The following is a 22,372-nucleotide window of genomic DNA, read 5'->3' on the forward strand; positions in this document are numbered from 1 at the left end:
CTGCAGAAGAGCTCAATATGGGGAACGATGTAACGGGTAGGGAGTAAGGCATCCCTGGAAGACAGAACCACGAACAGCCGCCTTTTCCACAAGAGGCTTCACTGTGGTGGTCCTGGTACCTGCAAATGGAAGAGCAACTCCCATTCGCCATGGAGAGCCAGGCTAATCTCAAACAACTCCCTCTCTCTCTCCAAGACACGACTGCATCCTTGGTCTTGGAGGGAGAAGAGCCAACGTAGGAGCAAGAAGGGACTAACTCTTCAGGGTTGAAGCAAAGAAGGAAAACATGTCTTTCGAAAATGAAGAAGTCTAGCAGCACCATTAAGATAACTGAAGTCTATTTTTGGCCAGAGCGGAATGAACAGCCCCATTCTGTACCAGCCTCTGAGCAAAAGAAAGAAGGTGCCTTGGTCTCGGGTCCCTGTGGGGCTGGAGCAGGCTCCGCCATCCTGGGACGTGTCCATGGTGGCCTCCGGCTTCCACGCTTGTGGGGAGCATGTGTGGGTCTTGGAAGGCACAGAGATGGTCGAGTTTGGGTAAAATACCCTCTGTGAAGTGTTTGATACAAACAGAAGGACTAAATTTCTCCCAGTTTCCATTGGCTATGACACCCGTTAAGTGCTGTTCTACTCTTAGCCTGCTTTGCGTCAACAGCAGCTGGGCTCCACATTGACAGCTGTCCTTAAAGCACTTTAGGTGAAGACACACACTTTGTAAGAAATAGCAGCTGTAAGTCTCACGACCTTTAGAATTTGGGGGAATCCTGGGGATTTACTTTTCAAAGATATCAGGGCCTCTCAGCCTATCTGAAAAGAGGGAGCACAGGTCTGAGCCCATTAGGACCTATCCACACAGGTCGTATGTTGGCATTTGGGAATAAAGAAAGTGAAGTACGTTTACTAAATCCTGGCCTTTAAGTTAGATGAATTCGAGACAGCATCTAGAAAGTCAGCATTCAGAAAATAGGAACTTGTTCCCATGACAGCCATGCTGAAAAGTGTCCCAGCCACACAAGGGGCTGTGTCACTCCCTTTCCATCATTCACATCCTTACGACCCTCAGAAATGCTGTATTCACAACCTTTCTTACAAAGGTTTCTGATGGGTTCCTTTGTCTTACAAAAATAACACTTCTCAATATTTTTTTCCCCTCATCTCATTCTAAGACAGGCAGAAGTTCAAAGGTCTACAACTCAAAAGCCCAAACCAGCTAATTCAGAATAGGCAATATATTTCCTTTGCTATGGAGGAAAAAAGTTTACGTAAGTTTCACCTAAGAAAGATTCTTTAGAAAAGAATCTAAATCTGAGCCTATTTTCATGGTTCCCTCCGCTCTTAATCGCTATGTTTCTATCAAGGTTACTGGACCCAAAGGTTTCTTTTTTACCTTTATCATGTCTATATGCAAGCAACGTAAGTTTAAATTACCCCTATATTTTTATACTAACATAGTTCCATACCTCATAAGTATACTATCCAATGTTAATTCATAATGGTGAGGATGAAACTCATCTCAAGAGAAACAGACCCCACGCCCCATCTCTACCCCTCTCACACCGACAACTGCAATGAGAAAATCATGGAGCTTCTCCGTCTTAGGAGACTAAATCTATGGGCCTTACTAGCCAGAAGTCTAGTGAATTCCCCACATGAACTTCACCACAGGGAGGCAGAATGCTAGGGAGGTTGAGCCAGGGGAGAGCATGGTGCACTGTGGGCCTGGCTGGCGCGCCTCCACTGGAATTTTCTACAGGTGCCCGCACTCAGCCTGCCGCATGCTGTCCTCCCAGTCTGTTTCTTTTCCGATTTACTCTTTGCTGTCGATGACATCATGGGCTACCCAGATGTCCCAGGCAAAAAGCTGGGCATCGTCCTAAATTCCTCATGCTCCATCCCTGTCTACATTCAATCAGTGCAATTCAATTCAGAGCTCTCTCAGGTCTATCTTACGAAGACCCCACGAACACACTACCTTGTCTCCTTTGTCCGTCTTGGTCCAAATTCATTTTCCTCCTCAGGTACTGAAACATCCCCCACCGCCCAGCTGGCCTCCAAATCCAGAATCCCCTGCCCCGCCCCTACTTTGGTATGTCTCCCACTCTTCCGTTCAGGTCCTATTTCTGATATGTAAATCTAAGCAGGTCATTCTGCTGCTAAATTCCTTCCATGTCAGGATAAAAGCTCCAATCTTTTGCAATGCCTAGCATCCGGCTCGTCCCTCTCCAGACACTGTTCCCACGTGCCCCTAACACACAAGCCATCGGATGATGCACTTGGTCAAGCTGTCTCATAACCACGCTTTCACGAGTAACATTCCCTCTGCATAGAATGCCCTTCCCTCACCTTATATATTTGGCTAATCTGTAATCCTGCTCTGAGCTGAAGCTCCAGGCCTCTCCCCCTCCAGGAACTTTCCTTGACTTCCCTCCACTTTGAATTAGGGCCCTCCTTGCTGCCTGCCTCGACCCAGGGCAAGTCTCTGAGACAAGGTATTTTCACAGATGTGCACATGCATCAGGTCTCTGTTTGTGGCTCGCATGATAGCGAGTCCCTTGAGGCAGGGACCATCTCCTTCACCTCTGACTCCCCAATAACCAGTCCAAAGCCTCTCTCAGCAAGTGCTCAAGAAAGGCAGCTGACTTGCTGAGGACAAAAATGAAACCTGTTAATCAGTCTTTCTTCCCTCGTCTCTGTTCCCATAGAACAGCCATATCACTCATGAACAGCCCTTGCCTTCGGATAAGTCTTTAGGTGTTGGGTTTATACAAAATTTCTGAAGACGTGATGCTAATAGGAGGGCCAAATGTACTTCTCCCACCAATGAAATTCTGTTCTCTATTTTCTTTTCCTTTCAGGAATTTATGGGAATGTCATTTTTTCCCCTCTTGGCCACCTGGAGGCTTTGTATGAGCGAAGGGGTAAGAGAGCACATTCTACTAATGTGATATGGAGGGGAGAAGAATAGGACTGAGTGTCAACTTAGAATCGAGAATCTTTCCCCTGGGATAAGTCACAGTGAAGCTTTTGCAAGGAAGAAGGACCACTGAATTTAGAAACCGCAATCAGTCTATTCAGTCCAAACGTGTGTAACCGGTAGCCTCCACAGGGCATGTTGAAGGGGAAACTTCCATATCACCATTCAGTGTCCCACTTCTGTTCATTAATTTCTAGTTGAGTAGCTGATCCCACGCTTCCCTGAGCCTGAGATATTAGTTTGAGATCCCTACTGCCAGGGACATCCACTCAGTGCTTCAGAGCTGACTTAAACCTTCAGGATGTGTGTTTACTATAAAAGGAAAAACACAGCAAAGCAGGCAGATGATGTTAATCCTCTGAGAGCAGGAGCTGGTCTACTTGGGAGGGAACTTAGTGACAATCCCTGGCAGGGAACGCTGACACCAAGACGAAAAGAGGGAGAGATGGATGTTTGTGAAAAAAAAAAAAAAGGGCAAGAATGCTGGGCTGTGAGCTTTATTTCCCACTCTGGACCCAAGAGGCACATTCCTAAGGGACGATGTGTAGCCAAACCTGGCTCATCTGTCTGGATGAAAAGGAAGCCTCGGATGAACACAGCGTTTCGGCAAAGTACGCACAGCTGCTGTCAAGAAAGATGAATTCACACTAAATTAAGCTCAATTACGGGAATTTTTATTCTTTTCCCAAGGTGTGGGGTGAGGGCTGACATGCGTCCCCTGGAGATTTGGAACTCCTCCAAATTCTACTACAGATTCCTTGTTGTTCTCGTAAACTGGGTGTCTAAAAAGTAGGAAAATAGCAATTAGATGATGGCATCCTGAAGTGGACCAGAAAGTAGCTTTAAAAGGCTGACACTCCTGCCAAAGGGCCAGGTCACTGAAAGGAAGAGACATGGATCCAAGAGGAAGAGCTAGCGCTCTTTAAAAGCACTTCATTTGATTTCAGATTTCATTTCTCAGAAAAATACAAATTAATTTGGAAATTTAAACTGGTGCCTGCTCTTGGACAGGGGAATCGTATGACACACTCTTAGGACAGGCTTGTTAAGGGCTGCTTCTGCGCTCTCCTGGGAGGCCATCCTGAGCAGCGCTTGATGGTGGGAGTCCTCAGGGGTGGCCTTCGAGGGAAGCTGTTGCCAGGTGCAGCGGGGGAGGGGCATTCGTGTGGCATAAACACTGGCCCCCACACTCTGGAATGATGCTGTTTTCAGGTGTGGATGTTCCTACGGCTTGACCTACCAGCTGAACTGCAAATATACTTTTCCCACACATAGAACCCTCATCGTCTATCATGTTCCTTCCTTCAAATAGGTTTTGCCATTTCATTCACTAAGGACTGTATACGTTGGGAGAAGGACCATTCAATAGGTCAGCAGAAGGTGGATATACACAGAAGAGGGTCCTCTGTTTAGTCCTGTCACCAAAGAGCCTGTTTTCTGATCACATGCCTTGGGCCTATATAGAAAATCTTGGCTATCAGATCTTATCTGCATCATTTTCCGATCGAAGAAGCTCTGAGGGGACAATTCTCACCAATTCTAAAAGAAGGAATCAAAGAAGCGGATAGATGGGATGTTCCTTGGACTTTGGAATATTTCGGCTTTGATTCTAAAACAGGGATAGGACATTTATTCCATTTTTCTCTCATTCATTTCTCTTTAAAAGTCTGTTCTCGTTACTCATTTCTCACCTCAAAAGGCCAGCATGCAATGAACAAACATTTCCCTGCTTTGGGAGAATGTCTAAGGTATACAGAGAGCTTCACAACCAAAAACAAAGAAAGAAAACCAAGAAAAGAAAGCAAAAGGAAAAAAGAAAGAAAAGATAACGAAGCTCCTATAAGCAGACAGCAGACCCAGCATGCCTCTGGGCGAGGCCTGTGTCCTGGAGAACAACAGGCTTCCTGCAAGACCCTCCAAGCCCTTCAACGTAAAGGCCGGGCCTCCTTCCCACAGTTACCAATTAGAACCACGCGTAGCTTTCTTGGAAACCATCTGTCCAGACACTCCACCTGTCCAGATGCTCCACTTCGCCCGGCAAGAAGCTAGTCCTGAGTAACCATGGCTTCTGCCCGTCTCGGGCCAAGCATGGCTGAGCCTCCCCTGCTACTCATCCCCCGGGGCTCAGCTGCTTGAACACAGAACCATGTAGCATAAACTCCAAAATGGGTTTTGGTAGGTCTCCAAAATTATGACACATTTCCCCGAGAACTGTGAAAGAGAAAGAAGAGAGGACACACATCCCCACCGTGCCAAAAGGAGCCACTGCTTTTGCTGCCTGTTAAACACCTTTAATGACCCATTTGTTATCACCAGAGAGAGGAGAACATCAAGATGTGTCCCACCCGCTCTGGGCACTCAGCACAGTATCCACCACAGATGGTGGTGGGATGGGAGGATGCTGGCCTGAGCAGCTGGGAGGGAGGAATGCTCCAGGGAAGTGTCTTTGTGTCCGATTCATGTCCCCTGGTGGGCAAGCTCCAGTTTTCAGCCTGGCGCTCACTTACAACCAGCACCTGGGCAATGGCGGGCATCTCTCTGTGCCACGCTTCTGTGGTGGGGAGGAAACTCAGTACACAGCCTCTTATGTCAACACTAGCTCTTCTCAAGGGTACGATCAGAAACAGCACAACCTCAGGACTATGCATGCCAGCAACGAGGGCACCCTCAGAGCCTCCCCTCAGCATCGTAGTCCCAGGAGCACGACTAGCTCTTGTTTCTCCATCTAAAATTGTTATTAATGTGTCTCTGATGAGCATCTTTCCCTAAGGGCTTCCCAGCCCTTGAACAACTTGCATCTAAACATACAGAATGTGCGTATCCTCTCTGAACCTACCATGGGTAATTTGGAAATCTCTATCTCCCGATGAGTACCTTTAGAAGAGGAGAGGTTTACAGGGCAGTGTAGGAACATTTATTTATGCTGCACAAAAGGCCTTTATCACCTGTATGCAAATCTGCTATCAGGCTTAAAACACTGTCAGAGAGTCTCAGTGGTATTTTTTTCATGTCCCTTAAACAGATGCAGAGAAAAAGGGTTTGCAAGCTTCTTTGGATATCAAAGGAAAAGGGAGAGAGGAAAGAAAGCAACACTACGATTGTACACTGAGAGAGATTTGAAAAAAGATCCTGCGGTTTGTTTTGCTAAATTATTGACGGTTCCCTGGCCAAAGCAGTGAGGTAGAAGGCTGGAGCAGCTCAGCGTCTTTACAAACAGGGCAGACCAGGAATGTACGTGCAAACAGTAGATGCTATCACCGCCAGCTGTGACACATTTAATTGTCTGCAAGTCACTGCATTCAAAAAAAAAAAGAGGGTGTTGACCTCTCTTGCTCTTCCCAGGTTTTGGTAAGAAGCCCTGGAAGGGGAGTCCGAGCCCTTTCCTCCACGGTCAACTCCATCAGCCTGGGGAGGGGCGGGCTCCTTCCTCCTCACTGCCTACCTCTCTTCTCACCCTCCTGATTCCAAATAAAGGGATGGACTCTGTTGCCAGTGGTCGTCACTCACCTTTCATACCACTACCTTCTTCTTGGAATGTGTTACGAGCAGTGGTCTGATCTTCTAAGTGTTCACTCCCACCACTTCCTGAAGAGGCTACACTGCTTTGTGGTGACAGGGGGGCATGATCGGATGGGAGGCACTGGGGTCCTCTAGCTCGTAAGTCCTCATGAGACATCCATCCATGTCCTAGAGGCTGGTTTGGCACATTCATGGGTGGGGTAAGGGACACAGATCGTTTCAAAGGGCTGTGGTGTGCCTGGCCTGAGAGAACTGGAAAAAAAAAATAAAATGAAATAGGTTATTCCCCCCCCTTTAGCCTGGGCCGCAGAAGAACCCACAGTACCTCTTCACCCTGAGAGATGGCGCTGTCTTATTACTGCATCAGTGGGCATGGGGTGGCCCTTCCCTTCGGGGTGATTAAAAAGGATGCTGTCTGTGCCTCTGGGTGGGTTGGGCTTCTCCAGGGAGGCTACATCTATAGTGCCCAGACCTGTGCTTTTGCGGGTTGGGATCTGGGTTTAGTTCCGACTCTAGAAATCAGGATTTGGAGTAGTGGGCTACTGCTACATAAATCAGGTGAGGCTTGACAGCCTGGCTAAGTGGCCATCTGCCAAGACTGAAAAGAACATGTCCTGGATAATTTGTTTGCAGGGGAGGAAACACACAAAACCCGACATTACCCATGTCGTTAAGGGTGGACTTCTGCAAGGGCAGGCAGGCCGGTCATCATCGTTGGGGATCTTTGCTGGGCTGAGCTAGACGAAGTGGACTAGTCCTTCCAACCAGGAATCGGGGGAACCATCACCTCTGAAGGGGGTGCAGGCTCAGCGAGGGGCCCAACACTACCAGGGGTACGGGACACAGCAGCTGTGCGTGAAAGGGCCGATTCTTTCTCTTGGCTTCGCAGGTTAATTGCCAAACTTTATATTGAAAACACTTCCAGGTAACAAGGCGTTCATTCAGAAGCCAGGGGGGTGCTCTCAGTAATCCGGGAATGGTTTCTACCAGCGTGCTCAGCCCTTCCGTGCAGTGGGCAACATCTGTGTAGCCCCCATTTTTAATTTCTTTTCCAGAAAACCAGGAAAAAGCAACAACTCACATATACCTAGCCAAATTAAATTGAGGTCATTCAAGGGAGGGATTTAACCAAAATCAACGCCGAGGGAGCCGACGTTACCCTTGGTTGGTTTTTCTGGGCGTGTAAAGTGACAACCTTACAAAATAAGTCTATTCATAACTTTCTCTCTGCGCTGGCTACTGACAGGTCCAGTTTATTTTGACTGCTGCAGTGTTAACATGGAACTGAGCCACATGCATTTTTAAACATTTTTCAGGGAAGCCATTAAGTTCCATTTCAGGCTCTATCCCCTCCGATGAGGTATTTACTCTCCCAAGTACGGACTAGCAATGCTTTGCTGGCGTTCATCTTTGTGCGTTTTTCAGTCAGCAGACCTGACATCCCAATGTAAGAAGTTCTGCTTTCTGTTAAACCGCATTCTGGTGCGGCAGCACCCACACAGAGACCTGAACAGCAGGCTCCCTTGCCGCCCACTTAAAAAGATAAAGACCAGGGCCAAAAGTCTGAGTGTTTGCAAAAAGTGTGTTTGGGGCAGTAGAGGTGAGGGCAGGCTGCTCCTGGTCAGCTGGCATTAACCAGGCCCTGAGAGCCATGGGGCTCACACCTCTGCTGTCAGTGTTTCCGTTTGGCTTCATGTGGCCAGAAGGGCAGTCTTGTGTGTGCAAGAGGGACAATCAGAAGGGCTAGAAACTTCCTTATTAACAAAAAAGGGAGGGAAAAAGGGAGCTGCCGAGTGTAGTATCTGTAACCTGAGAAATATTTCTAATTTGGGTCGATTCTATCAAAGGCAAGGAATTATCATCTAACTTCAAAATATGCAAAGGGAACACTGTTAAAAATTTTTTTGGATCCTAACAGGCTGAAACAGCTTGCATTTCCACTAAATAGACTATGGAAGAAACTATTTAAAAAGGCTCCCTGGAAAATGCATTGCTACCTGGTTGGATCCGAATTAGCAAGAGAAAAAGAAAAAGAAAAAGAAAAAGCAGAAAAAGAAAAAGGAAGCAGCAGCAAAAATGAAGAGAGAAGCCAATAGGAAGAAAAGCCAGACATCCAGAAAATTCATTTCATGCCTGTCTAAGTATTTATACAAAATTGGGCAGACTTGTTCAGGGCTGCCCCAAGTGCTGGGACTTTCCAGCTTAGATGTCTTTGCTTCCTGGTACCTCTGCAACCATTTCAGAATATCTGGTAGATGCTCTGAACGGTGCCAGCCAGGTGTGCCCAGAGTGGAAACGGGGGCTCCTCTTCACAGCCAGGATTAGAGTGAGCCCGAAACCATAAAAACAGGCCTTGCCAAAGAGAGACACACAGCTCAGAGCTGCTGGAACCCTTAGCATTCCACCTGGTTAGAGGCTATAACTGAATCCATAACCATGAGTGGTAACACTGCTAAGAGAGTCCCCATTTTTGGATGTGGAGAACAATACCACACACAGGTAGCAGCTGAATTCTGTTATTAGATGAAGCCAATTTGCTTCTTTCCACCGAAAGTTTTCTTAAAATCCATGCTACCTCCCCACCGATGGGTGTCCTTGGGGAGGCTGTCAGTGTCCAAGGAATCTACTAAATGTTTACCTAACTTCCCAGGACTTATAGGGATTTGTTCGTAGAAACCTACATCCATTTCTTCATATATCCCTGAGCTTGGCCGAAGCTACAGGGATTACGGCACAAACTTGGTTGGTCTCTGTCTCCAATAAAAGTCAATTATACCTGAGGTACCAGGACCTTTTCCCAGGGACTTTCTACCTAAGGCCCCACCCTGTCTGTATCATAGAGATTCCCACAGCTGGCACCAAACTCAGAAACGTCCCCTTAGGAGCGAACCTGACATAGCAACCAAGCACAATGCCTCTCGTTAAGCTTCTGGTTTGGTTTGCAGAGAGGGCCGTGGATTGAGAGCCAGAGGGGGCCCACACCTACATGAAAGCCAAGTTGTGCGGGGCAAACACCTCATTTCTCCAAAGGGAACTGAGGCCTGGAGGCAATACAGGCTCACCTTCCTGTGGGAAGGAGACCGGAGCAGGTGACAGGTCACCTGCCAACAAGGCCACTTTGGCGTGAAGACAAATCTTCAGGTAGAGGTAATGGTGACCGCGGAGCCGAATTTGGTATTACGTCAGGTGCTGGAGTACTTTGTTTGGCATAAAATAGCCGAGGAAAGAATAAACGCCATGGACAGAAAGGGTGTGAGAAAACAGGCCACACAGCGGTGGAACGAATGAGGTGGCCCGGGGCAAAGGGTGGATGGCTGTCCCATGGCTCCTTTTTCTTTTCAACCAAAAGAACTCATCTGAAGTGGTGGTAAATAGAGGAAGAATGGATATTCAGGCAAAAATAAATAAATAAAATTCCTTTCCCTCTGAGTAGGGAGGGGAGAGCAGTGAAGTGAGGCTTCTGAGAAGCTCTTCACACTGTGTTCGCTGCCCCAGAATAACTCTAGCTAGAGGCAGACCTTCTGAATGTTCTCGCTTGCTGACTGCTGCAGGCCAGACAACAGCAGCGCTCCATTCAGACTTAAGCCGCCCCAGAGTGATATTCAAATGATGCAGAATTAAGCACACCTTGCAAAAAAAATCTCACTATTGATGAGAAGTTGGCAAGTTCCAGCTAAACCGAGGTCCTGAATTTTGTGACTTTATAATAATGAGCGTTGGAGGGACGGCATATTTCAGGGGGGATTCATTCTAACGATTGCCCAGGGGGGCAAAATTGTGACTCTTGCTCTTGAAAAAACTGAAGCTAGAACTTAATACTGTGTAGAGTATAGAGCCCGTATCGCTTATATTTTTAGGAATAGGAAATCTCAGGTATGTACACAAATATATGTATGTATGTGTACATATGACAGTAGAGTACTATAATAGTTGGGACATTTATAACTTCAAGTGAACTAAAAATAAATAATAAATATTGAGCAAGTCTAGTTGAAATATGGGAAAAGCAGCTAAAAATAATCTTGCTTCAGCAGTGGAGCAGTATGATGTGAGGACAGAGGGTCTTATAATCCGGCAATAAACTCTGTCATACCATTCGGGGCCAGCCGCCGTCTCTGACCTCCTTTAACCTTATGATTTCTTTTTCATCTCCAAGCACCTTTCATGAGACTACTTTCAACACATTTTTAGGGCAAAATACGATACCTGGCGCTGGGTTCTGTTCTTCTAAGTCTTTTCTTGAAAGCCTGGAAATCAGATTTCTTTCCCCTTTCCTTTGACCAAACTTAACTTTGCCTTCATTTTTAGCTACTGAAATAAGGTTCAGGAAAAGACTTTTCAAGATAGACTCTTTTAAGAAAATTAGGTATAACTACTTCTCCTGCCTTCTAATATGACAAATAATGGGGTTTGTGGAAAGAGGAAGGTTTGGGATATGGGCCCAGCTTTTCCTTGGTCCACTGTTAGGTTAAGAATTGTACCCCACTGTCAAGGAGTGAAGTGATCCTCATACACAAACAGTTCGGACGACTGAAGCTCAACTCTTACACTGAAACTTTATCCTAACAAACGGTAATGGAGATCTTTCGAAGATACATTGCATACTTCTCTGTTCTCCTTAACTTTATACAGTGAATGCAAGTAATGCTTTAAAATTAGTATTATGAGCATAGATTAATAACATTTCAGAGGTGCGAGGCCCTGAAAGGCAATGTAATCCAATAATCCCTATGTTGTGGGCTGGGGGCCCCCGGGTAGTGGAAGGACCTGGGAATCCCTACGTGTACCGGTTAGTAGATGAGATGCTGTGCTCTACGTGGTTTTTATACATATGTAGAGAGTATTAAAATTAATAAAATATAAATTCATTTATATTTGCTGAGTTCATAGCTCTTTTTGTCATTTTTTCATCATCAGATTTGAAGTACAATTATTGTTTTACGGGGATCCCAGTTTTTTGTTAAAAACTGAGGCCCAAACTCAATAAATGACAGAGATGACTGCTATTCTCTGCTGTGTTTGCTGAGTTCCACGGGCACCTAGTGGCCTCGGGAACTCGTATGCTTAAAGTCCTCTGGTGCCTTTCACAGTTATACTACCTCCTCAAGTTCACTCCACCACCAGGTCTCATTGCTACCACTGTGAGTTTCCACCTATCTCCAGGCTCAGCATTTTGCCCTGGAGTCTAAAATCTAGGCTGCTGAAGCTGATTTCCTTTTGAATAAGGGCATTAAGTACACCCATACTCCTAATGTCATTCTCTTTCATCAAACCCAATAACCTGTCTTCTCAACCCAAGGTTGGGCTCTGCAACCTCATCAGGCCCTCATGAGTTCAGCCACATAGACAGGATTTGCAATTTCACTCTTCTTTCTTCTTAAGCCAGTCTCTCCATTTCTAATTCAAGAAGTTGGCCTTCACAGAAAAACTTAATGCTTTGTTAATTTTTCAACTTCTAGACGCTCATGTGACAGAACTCAATCTAATTGCTAGTATGACTAAACTTTACAAAAACAACTCATTCTAATTTAGGGATTTTAAAAAGTAGAATGAGGAAATCAAACATTTGCATATTATTTTTTAAATATTAACTTAGAATTTCTTTCCCGAATGAAAAGGTCCAGGTCAATTCCCTACTCGGGTGATACATGTTACGTGTGTCAACAGGCTATGAAAGAGCACGGGGAATATTCTACTTACGTGTTGTTAATGGTGTACTTTAACAATATTTTTTAGACCTACTCCCAAAAGACATTCAGAAGTATCAGTAGAACCTTTGCTGAATACACCGATTTGAGAGTTTTGCTGCAGGAGGTGCTTTGATATTTGTCAAGTTTGAAGGAGAAAAAGCTCAAGCCATTGCCAGCTATAAAATAGCTATGGCTATTGTTTCAAAGTTACTGGGGAGAGTGTTTCTGTCCATTCCCTTAGTTTAGGCTTAACAGGCATCTTTCGGGTGCCATCCCAAGAGTTCCTTCTGAGAACACTGATTTCAGAGCATCTAAGGAACTGTTACTAAAGGCTTTCCATTTTCAAAGAGTAGAGTTCTGCTAACACCACTAACACCTATGCGTAATTCTAGGCATTTGCTTTTTAAAAAAGCCAACATCTTTGAGTAAGGCTCAGTGGCGAAACGACATTAGACCCTGGATTCCTCTTCTTTAGTTGGTTTTGTGGTGCCACAACCAGTAATCTGAGGCCCTGTGGTGGGAATCTTTGGGGAAGAAAAGATTAATAGTACTGCAAGAATACATTAAAAGAAAACAAAACTTGGGTATTTAATCAGTGACATCATGCAAAAAAAAGACAACACCAGTCACATTCATGGCCAAGAACAGATTTGTGTCGGGGGTTGGAGGGGGAAGGGAGTATTAATTATTACGGTTAAAATTAACATGCTCCGTCTCATTGCTTCAGGGAATAGATTAAAAGCAAATCTGAAAGGTTATATGCCTCAACTCTGCATGCTTGTGCTCTGCTTCTTGTCCAAAAGTTTGGAAAACCAGTGTTCACAACATCTGGACACCAGAAGATGATTCCCCCAAACAGCTGTAGACTCCACCCCATCCTGGGGGAAGAAGAAAGAGCATGCTACAAAGCAAAGACGTAGGGGGCGGACCGGGTGTTCCCGACAAGCCCAGGGAGGAAGCCACCCGCTCTCTGAAGAGAAAGTATACACTCGCCTATGCAACAAAACAAAACAAACGGAGACTCCAGAAGAAGACAGAGCCGCAAAGAACATGCCAACAGGGCTGACAAATACACACTGCCAAATCTCTTTCTCCCCCTTCAGTCTCATTTTCATACCATATTGAAGTGAACACGTTCTGACGCAGGGAAAAGCACCTGGAGAGGTTTTTCCATGATGTGAGTCCTTGTCACTGGTGTCAGCCCTCATGCCTCCACAGAAGGCTCGGCCTTTGGGCAGAGCAAAGATGTATGTTTCTGCCTTCACATATCACTTAAACATTTAGGCTTTTAAGAAGTAAATTAGAATGTTTCTGGCAGACTTTTATTGCTGCATTAATCTTTTGTACATTTCATTTGTCCTCTTTTGTCAGTTTCTATAATGGCAAAACTGGGTGTCATCCAGTAGAAAATTTATTTTAGAAAACTGCTGTTTGACTTTACATTGTCATTATTTATAAGTTAGACAAGAAGCCAATATATACATTTTATAGAAATCAGTAGAATGTTACAAGTAGAACTTCAAATCAATCAGTCCTAAAAGGAAACTGCCCAAATCCTCTCATTCCATTCTATCAAAACCAATGACACCTACTACGGAAGTAACTTGACACCACTGAAGCAGATGTTTCAGCCAATTCGAGGGACTGTGGAATCAACCCAGCCATTTCTAAGGTTCCTGTATATTGGGTTCACTTCTACTTTCCTGAATTATATTCCTTTTCATATCTATAGTTATACCTATATGTGCTTAACCCTTAGGCTTCTTAGACCTTAGGTTTGTCTGTGGAATTTCTACCCATGTGGTGAGTGAAGAGTTTAGACAGAGTTGCAGAATTTGAATCATTTTGATTATGACACCAAGTAAAGAAAATATTTGAGTCAAGCAAGTGGCCACGAGTGGACTGAAGCAGCTATTTCCTTTTTTGTTTACCAGTGTGTCCATAAAAATGCTCCAGTCACTGTGTTTAAGGAAGAGAATGGAGAAACTCAGAAAGTTAGATGTTTGATGACAAAACTACCCTCCTACCCCTTTCTTAAAAGATAACTCTCAAATTGTAATCACTGTTAGCTCACATGTCTATCCAGGAAGTGCTTCTTAGGTTTACAAAATGCACTGTCCATCCTGTGTTTAACACTCCCCGGCCGCTGACTGAATGCGGGTACCAGCAAAGCAATCCAAATTTGGAACTGCAATAGCCAGGGTTTCATGATTGAGCAACCAAGCCCCGCCTCAGAGCATCAATCCCAGGGCCACTACTAGAGTCACTGAACAAATCATCACGGTATCCTTTTGCATCTTGACACCACCAGCAGCAGTTGTCCAGAGGAGAAGGGGGTCACACTTAAAAGGGGCTTACAAAGGATATTTTGGAGTCTTGTCTACTAACTCCTGTCTTGAGCTGAGCTGAACTACTGGCAAAGTCTTCACTGCCAATGGAGCTTAAAAGGCTCCCAGATAAGAGGGCAACAGCACTGATTAGGCAAGGACTGGCATCATTAGAAGATGCCAAAATCCTACTGCCATCAGGGTCTCAACTCAGCACCAGCCAAACGCAGGACCGGTGCCAGGATTTCAGAGTGTGAAACTCTGAACTTGGCCTTGATTAAGCAGCAATCTTTTTTCTTTTCTTTCTAGTGTTAGGAGACGGGTTATAAATAATTAGAAATGTATTATGCAGTCCTGACTAATTCTTAACTTAGTTCCTTGATAGAAGAATGAGAACTGGAGATTCTCAGCATTTCGGCCGGCAATTTACTGATGAGGGAATTGGTTCTTGTTTTCATTAAAGCATTCAATCTAAATGTCAAGTGTAACAATACACATAAATGACCATTCAAAAAAAAAACCCCACAATTTGAGCTTACACTGCTAATTAGATTATTTGGGGGGTGTTAATTAAGAGAAATTGGATGGTTTGGGTTCTCCTGGTTTCTTAATTATATTTGATTGAATCACCATGTGATTCAGGACAAGCTATTGAGGCTTCACGCATCCCAATTCCCACCTTCTCTTCACCTTCAGCCTCTTCTCAAATTTAAACTGTCACAACCTGACCCTGTGGGTGTTGGGACACAGTGAGATTGGTACTGTGTTTGTAAAATTGATTTACTGTGGTCTGTAATTACACATAACGATTTGAATTTTTCACTTGGCACTGCATTTTTCATTTAAACCGGACCGTTATTCTCTATCCCAGAGAAACAGCGTTTACGTAATTGCTCTCAACTCATCGACTTGGGTATTATAAATCAGTCCTGCAATAAAAGACTTCCAGAGACACTGCAAGCATGAGGTTCCTGGCATAATTCAGGCCCCAGGACTGTTCTAGTTTAAGGACAGGAATTGAACAGCATTCATTTCTTATTGGATATGAGATGGGGAGGGCTGTCTGGAGCCTTAAGATCTGGGCAGCAAAGAGAACAGGCTGTAGGGCGATCAGGGGGGCTGGGCTGACCCCAGATAACCAGCTCAGATCCATAGGTCTCTTTGCTTGTCTGCTTCTATGTCCACCTTGACCTGCATACAAACTATACAGTGTGTGTTCCTTTATTATGTCTTATATATCACTGATCCTCCGTATTCACAGATTCTGTATTTGCGAATTCACCTACTTGCTAAAAATTTCTTGTAACCAAAAATCAACATTCGCAGCATTCTCATCGTCATTCACGGACCTGTGCAGACTGGCAGAAAATGAGTCCTTGGAGCACGTGTTCCTGGCTGGAGTCAAACAGGCCTTGTTGCTCAGCCTTCCCATGTCAGTTCTCATATTGTAAACCAGTGTCGTTTACAAGGTTGTTTAGCGCCATGTTTTTCTAACTTTGGTGCTTTTCGTTGGTGATTTACTGTTTAAAATCGCCCCCAAGTGTAGGGCTGGTGTGCTGGCTAGTGTTGCTCAGTGCAAGAGGCTGTGATGTGCTTTAGGGAGAAAACACATGTGTTGGACAAGTTTTGTTCAGCATGAGTAAGAGTGCTGTTGGCCTTGAATGCAGATATTAATGAATCAACAATATGTATTAAATAAGATGTCTTTAAACATATATAAAATAATGTTATGTATTGATAGGTTAATGAAAATGTCATGAGGTTTGCAGGAACCTAGTCTAGTATTTCCCCTAGCAGCAGGGGGGTTCAGTGTTTGCTAAGTCAGTGTTCACAGAGACTTCACAGAACGTTGGCACCGCAAATAATGAGAACAGACTAATATAGTTACGGATACAATTCTTCATTCCGTCTTCCATCCTGGAGCATTTTTGTCTTAGGCTAGCAGTTCTCAACCCTGGCTGCACATTCAACCCCTCTGCAGCCTTAAAAATAAGCCCAATGCCCAGATCCCAGCCCAGACCAAGTAACTGAAAATCTCTGTAGTGCAGTCAGAGCGTTCATACTTTCTGATGCATGTGAGTGGTTTCAATGGCTAGCCAGGCTGAGAACCACCGTCCTGGGCTGTCTTCTTACCTCAGTGTTCCCCTCAAACTCTGCCCACATCCTGGACATTGCAAACCTCCCCAGGTCGGCCGCCTGGTCTTAATAAAATGCCCCCAAAGAATGGGCACTTTTTTACTCTTTAAGTCACTTCAAAAGAAAACATACACATCATCGCTTTGGCTTCACATGCAGAATTCTGTTCAGGCTCTTCAGTCCAGGATTTTATCACTCTTGTCCTGCCCTCCAGGTAAAATAGATATTTTGGAACCAGAATTCCAACGTGAATGATATCTGGGCAGAAATTTCTAAAGACTCCCTATACAATGTTTTGACTCCTGGTCAATAGTGCCTGCCTCTTGCTGTGGCCATTTCATCCTTGCTAGGCAGGAAGAGAGGGTCAGGGGTCAGCCTCAGGCTCTCTCTGGACATGAATCAGCTGCAGAAAGCTCTGAGTACATGCTCTCCTGGTCTGGAAATTCGGTAGGTGAGAGCATAACTGATTCACAAGCAGCAAAAAATGTGTTCTAGATCCATGAACCGGCAGCATCAGCAACATCTGGGAACTTGTTAGAAAGGCTGGACTCTCAGGCCTCACCCCAGACCCAGAATTAGGACCTGCATTTTAAGATCCCAGGAGATCTGTGTGCACATTCAAGGTTAAGATGTACTGGCTACACACCCAGCTCTGACTTACTGGCTTGACACCTGTTCTGTTGACACTGGGGGAGGCATCATCTACAGCAAATGCAGCCTGCTGAATAAGAATTTGGGATTTGGGTTGGAAGACATGTGGCCATTCTGTGCCTCAGTTTTCTCCAGCAGTAGCTATCAAAGGCTCCATCATAAGACTGCTGAAAAATTAAATCATTTACTGTACATGAAAGTGTTTTTTAAACTGTGAAGTCCTACAGAAATATTAGTTATTAGTCGTCAGAGTAAGAATAACCCAATATAAACCAACACTGCTAACTGAAAGATCAACTCAAAGTACTAGCCAGTCTAATGATATTCACAGAGCATTTTCAGTGTATTATGTGTGGTATGAAAAATATCTCTGATTGCTTGATAGTGTTTCACAGATTTACAAGAGATGAATTTTCTACCATGGCCTGTCATACCAAAAGAAGTGTCTTCCTTGTTCTTTCAGAATTCTTATCTACAGACAATCTTTTCTCTGCCCCAATCAGAATAACATTCCTTTGATTCAGACTCAACCTGGTCTTTCCTTTCCTCCCACTCATTTTAAGTGTTCGCGTTTCATTTCCATTTTGGAGGGTCAGGGCACGTGAATCACCTTCTTTTCCATTAAAGAAAAGAACCCCTCGGGCTTCCCTGGTGGCGCAGTGGTTGAGAGTCTGCCTACTGATGCAGGGGACACGGGTTCATGCTCCGGTCCGGGAAGATCCCACATGCTGCGGAGCGGCTGGGCCCGTGAGCCATGGCCGCTGAGACTGTGCTGCGCAACGGGAGAGGCCACAACAGTGAGAGGCCCGCGTACCGCAAAAAAAAAAAAAAAAAAAAAAAAGAAAAGAAACCCTCTTGAGATCTTCTCTCTGTCCTGATAGTGGTAAGCAACACCGATTGCCAGAAGTTCTTATTGAAGATTCTAAGTACTTCCATTATACTTAGAAATTCAAGCTAAGAACGTATAACACAGCTAGGTGACATATGCAAAACAAGGAGGTTGGACTAGATGAACTCCTTCCTTCATTCATTCATCAGACATTTGTTGGGTGCCCGTGTGTCAAGCTCTACAAGCTGAGGGCACAACACTGAAAAAGCCATTACAGCCCAGAGGATGATCTCTCAGCCCCTCCCTAATCCAATCTGCTATGACACTATTAGCATGTTTATGCAGTGCCATTCTCATTTGGACAAGACATTTTCCTCGCATTGTTTATTTCCCCATATTTTTAAAAAAGTCTGCCTTGTAATACTGATAGGACATCCAGCGAGGGTGTCAGGGTAAAGGAGCTGCCAGCTGCTCACCGCAGACTACATTCTGCACCAGGGAAGGCACTAACTGATCTCATCCCTCCCCTTCCTGGCTCATCCCAATGCTCTCCTTTCTCCAGCACATTTTAGGCTTTCATGGAAGGGTGACTGAACGAATGAATGCTCTGTCTCTTTAGTCTCTTTCTTTCTTCCCGGCCCTAGGCTGGGGATGCTGTACTGTCCTTTCCCCAAACACAACCCAAAAGCACATCCTTAGGATCACCTTTCCTGAACCTTCTCCCTGAAGAGGAGGCCACACGAGGGTGAGCACAACCGCAGCACCAGCTACCATCACTAAGGCCGGCCGAGTGTCGGGCACTGCCAAATGCGCCCTCACATTGTTCCAGTCACTCCTCATTTAATGCCTTATGCGGTGGGTTCTATCATTACTCCTCCCCCACGTACAAACACACGTTTCACCGAGAGGAAGCTGAGGTGCAGAGGGTAAGGGGCTTGGCAAAGATCACACAGCTAGGAAGGGGCGAGGGTCAGGTTTCAAAACCCAAGCTTCTCTGACTTGCAAGCTTCACTTGTGTTCTTCAGCCCAACTCCACACTGTTTCTCATGGAAGAAAGAACTCCAGCCCTGACACTGGGCCTTGACACTGAACACTCAATATCCAAAACCCCGGGCAGGTCCACTGCCTCCTCATTCAGGGTCTCATAGTACTCATCCGGAAAATAGTTATAACAGTGATAATACCTCTCCTACATACCTCCCAGGGTTGCTGTGGGATCACATGCTGTCCGTATTATCCATCCATCCATCCATCCATCTATCCATCAATCCAATACTCGCTGAGCATCTGCTCTGTGTTGGGCATATGCTGGGTATTAGGAAGGATGACAAAGGCCTTCTAAGATGATGTATGCAAGATCTTTTTGAAATACATTTTTTACCTTTAAGCTAACTGCCTTATTCACTCACTCATCCAACAAACACTTAGCTAACATTTCTATGCACAGGGCACTATGCTAGTGACTAGGGCTACAGGTGCCAAAAAAGAGAATAATAAAAGACAGGGCAGCACAGATGCAAACAGTATCTTCTATCACTTATTAAGCCATCACCTTCTAGCATTCAGAAGCACACAGCTGCTACGAGCTGTAAGGCATTGTTAATATTTTAAGTAACACTTTGCATGAAGGTGAAGAATTGCTGAAGGAAGTAAAAATTTTAGGTGATTTCAATTTCAATTAATTTGCTACAGTATCTCAAGGACTAATCAGAGTTTTTGAGGAGGTGGTAATGCACCAGGACCAAGACGCCTCTCTGAATCCTGGCTCTCCATTTGAGAATGACAGTGTCAGGAGAAATGCATAAAAATCAGAAAAGCTCTTCTCTTCTCTCTTGCTTCTATGGTAAATGTGCATGTTGTTTCTTTGGCTATTCCATGCAGTCACTTAAAATCCGCGGCTCTAAGTAGCATGAAGATTCCTTATAACTGAATTAGAAATCACCTGCTCAGCTGCCTGGGAAGCATCTCTTTTCCACTCGGGCTTTCCCTGACTAGCTCACAGAGCTTATGGTTTTGGTCTTGTGTGGGCGTTCTGAGGGCAGAGTCAGATGAGCATTTGCATCAAAAAGCCAAACCAAGATCCTTTCATTTTAAATTAAAGGCTAGAGGGAATTCCCTGGCAGTCCAGAGGTTAGGACTTCATGCTTCCACTGCAGGGGGCACATGTTTGACCCCTGGTCTGGGAACTAAGATCCTGCATGCTGCACAGCATGGCCAAAACAAACAAACAACAAAAAAATTAAATGCTAGAGGAGCAGCAGACTTAGGAGAAACAACCTAGTTTTTATTCTCCCTTTAAAGATGTAAGATAACCATGAAGTTTCCCTAAACAGAAAGCTGTGCTTCAAGAAGCATCCCCATAAAATGAACACTGACTCACCAGGTGCCCAATAGGGTAGGTATAGAGCTCCTCATTCCTGAGTCAAGCCCTTAAGAGAATTGGTTTTTAAAGTCTTCATTGAATCTGTTACAATATTGCTTCTGTTCTTTTATATTTTGTTTTTTTGGCCATGAGGCATGTGGGATCTTAGCTCCCCGACCAGGGATCGAACCTGCACCCCCTGCATTGGAAGGCGAAGTCTTAACCACTGGACTGCCAGGGAAGTCCCCCTATGTTTTATTGAAAAGTCGTTGTTGTTGTTTAGATACCCAATGGAGTTGGTCCTGATGGGGTTTTAAACATGGTGTTGCATTTATTAGGCCCTTCCTCCAAGAATATTATTTTCAGAAGACTGGAAGGTGTCAGGAGCACCACAATTTGTTTTCCTCATTTATTTACTCCCCAACTATCTCAGAATTCCAGAACTTTAAAAGAGGAAAGGACTTCTTTAAGAATATGATTTAGAAATCATCCAGTCTACCCCCTTGCCATTTTATCACTTAAGGAACCAGAGGCTGAAAGAGATAACAGCAATTGCCAAGGTCACTCAACAAAATTGATATTGAAGCTAATACTAGAGCCCCTATGTTTTTGGTCTTTATCACTGAAATTATATCAATGGTCATTAGTCTTTATATCAATGTCATTGATAGAGAGGGGGAGATTAATAGATCTGCGATTTAAAACAGATAATCCCTCGTTTAACACCAGAGCAACACACTGCAGGACCCCAACGTTGAGGCCTATGTACAACGTCATAAACAATGTAACCCAAACACAGCAGCGTCTAGGGTCTCCAAAAACAACAGTATGCCATAGGGTTTTTCCAGAAGCAGGGCTGTCGCATCTTCACAGTGGGTTGGCATTTTCCAGTTCTGGGCACTCTGTGCACCTGTTTTTCTCATACTGGCTGCCCACCACTGTTCAGCCATCCGCCACTCAAGATCTGCCACAGGACGCTCTTGTTTTTGCCAAAGTGGTCAGAGAGATTGCCAGCACTGATGTGAAGTCAGGGATTGTCTGCAGATTGGAAAAAGCAACACCTCCTTCGGCCAGAATCTTCACCAGTGGAAGGCTGGTTTCTCTAATACAGTTAATCCTATTAATCAGTTTGGGTTGTATTTATTTAATTCTGTGGTTTTTATTGTGACAATATATTTATGCAGATGTTTAAAACTGGGATGTCTATATGTATACCTGGAAGCCATCATTTATATACCTAATTATCTAATGAATTGACCAATCTGCCATTTGAAAAGACTGGGCAATTTCACAGGGATGTCACCATCGTAACACCTGGGCCCTAGAGATGGTTATTTATTGACACTTGGTAATTATCAGAACCACAGAATCTGTCATTTTAGAGCCTGCAAAAGCTTCAGGGATCATTTAATCAATCTTTCTGTTCTCCTCAGCCTACTTTCCAGATAAGACAATGGAATCTGAAGGAAGGTAGGTGACAGGCAGAAGGTCACATTATGAACGAGGGGAACTAGTTCCAGGAGTGCTTCTACTTGGAAATGGGATCTTCAGGCAGTCTCTTACCTTTCAAATGCAGACCTTAATTTAACAGAAACAGGTGACATCCTACTAGTAAAGAGAGTTATGGTGGGAAGATCACTATCAGGAAAAGTTTGGGCTTGAAGAAGGTGCTCTAGGGGAAGTAAGATATTTCAGATGCTTCTCATTAAAGATTTTAACTTAAGAGATAGATTTGTCCCCATTTAAAATCAATGGCTGTAAGTAGCATAAAGTTTGGTTTCAATACTTAATCTTCAAAGATAGAAATAATTATGCTTAGATAGTTATCATTTATTGGGCTGTAAGCATTGTACAAAGAGATCTATATTACATGTCATTCATTCAT

At 44.5% G+C, this 22,372-nt stretch overlaps 1 protein-coding gene across 4 annotated transcripts in view; it reads right to left on the bottom strand.

Annotated features, from left to right (window-relative positions):
* Positions 1-22,372, bottom strand: part of SAMD4A (sterile alpha motif domain containing 4A) — a 236,884-nt gene that overhangs the window by 46,806 nt on the left and 167,706 nt on the right. The window contains exon 4 of one of the 4 annotated variants that reach the window (XM_060004534.1): positions 6,481-6,744. The exons of the other annotated variants lie outside the window; for them this stretch is intronic. Within the exon in view, the coding sequence (XP_059860517.1) occupies positions 6,481-6,744 (264 nt within the window). The remainder of the gene's footprint in view (positions 1-6,480; positions 6,745-22,372) is intronic. 4 annotated transcript variants of the gene reach the window in all.

The sequence above is a fragment of the Delphinus delphis genome, chromosome 2 (assembly GCF_949987515.2).
Source record: "Delphinus delphis chromosome 2, mDelDel1.2, whole genome shotgun sequence".
In the NCBI taxonomy this organism is placed as follows: domain Eukaryota; kingdom Metazoa; phylum Chordata; class Mammalia; order Artiodactyla; family Delphinidae; genus Delphinus; species Delphinus delphis.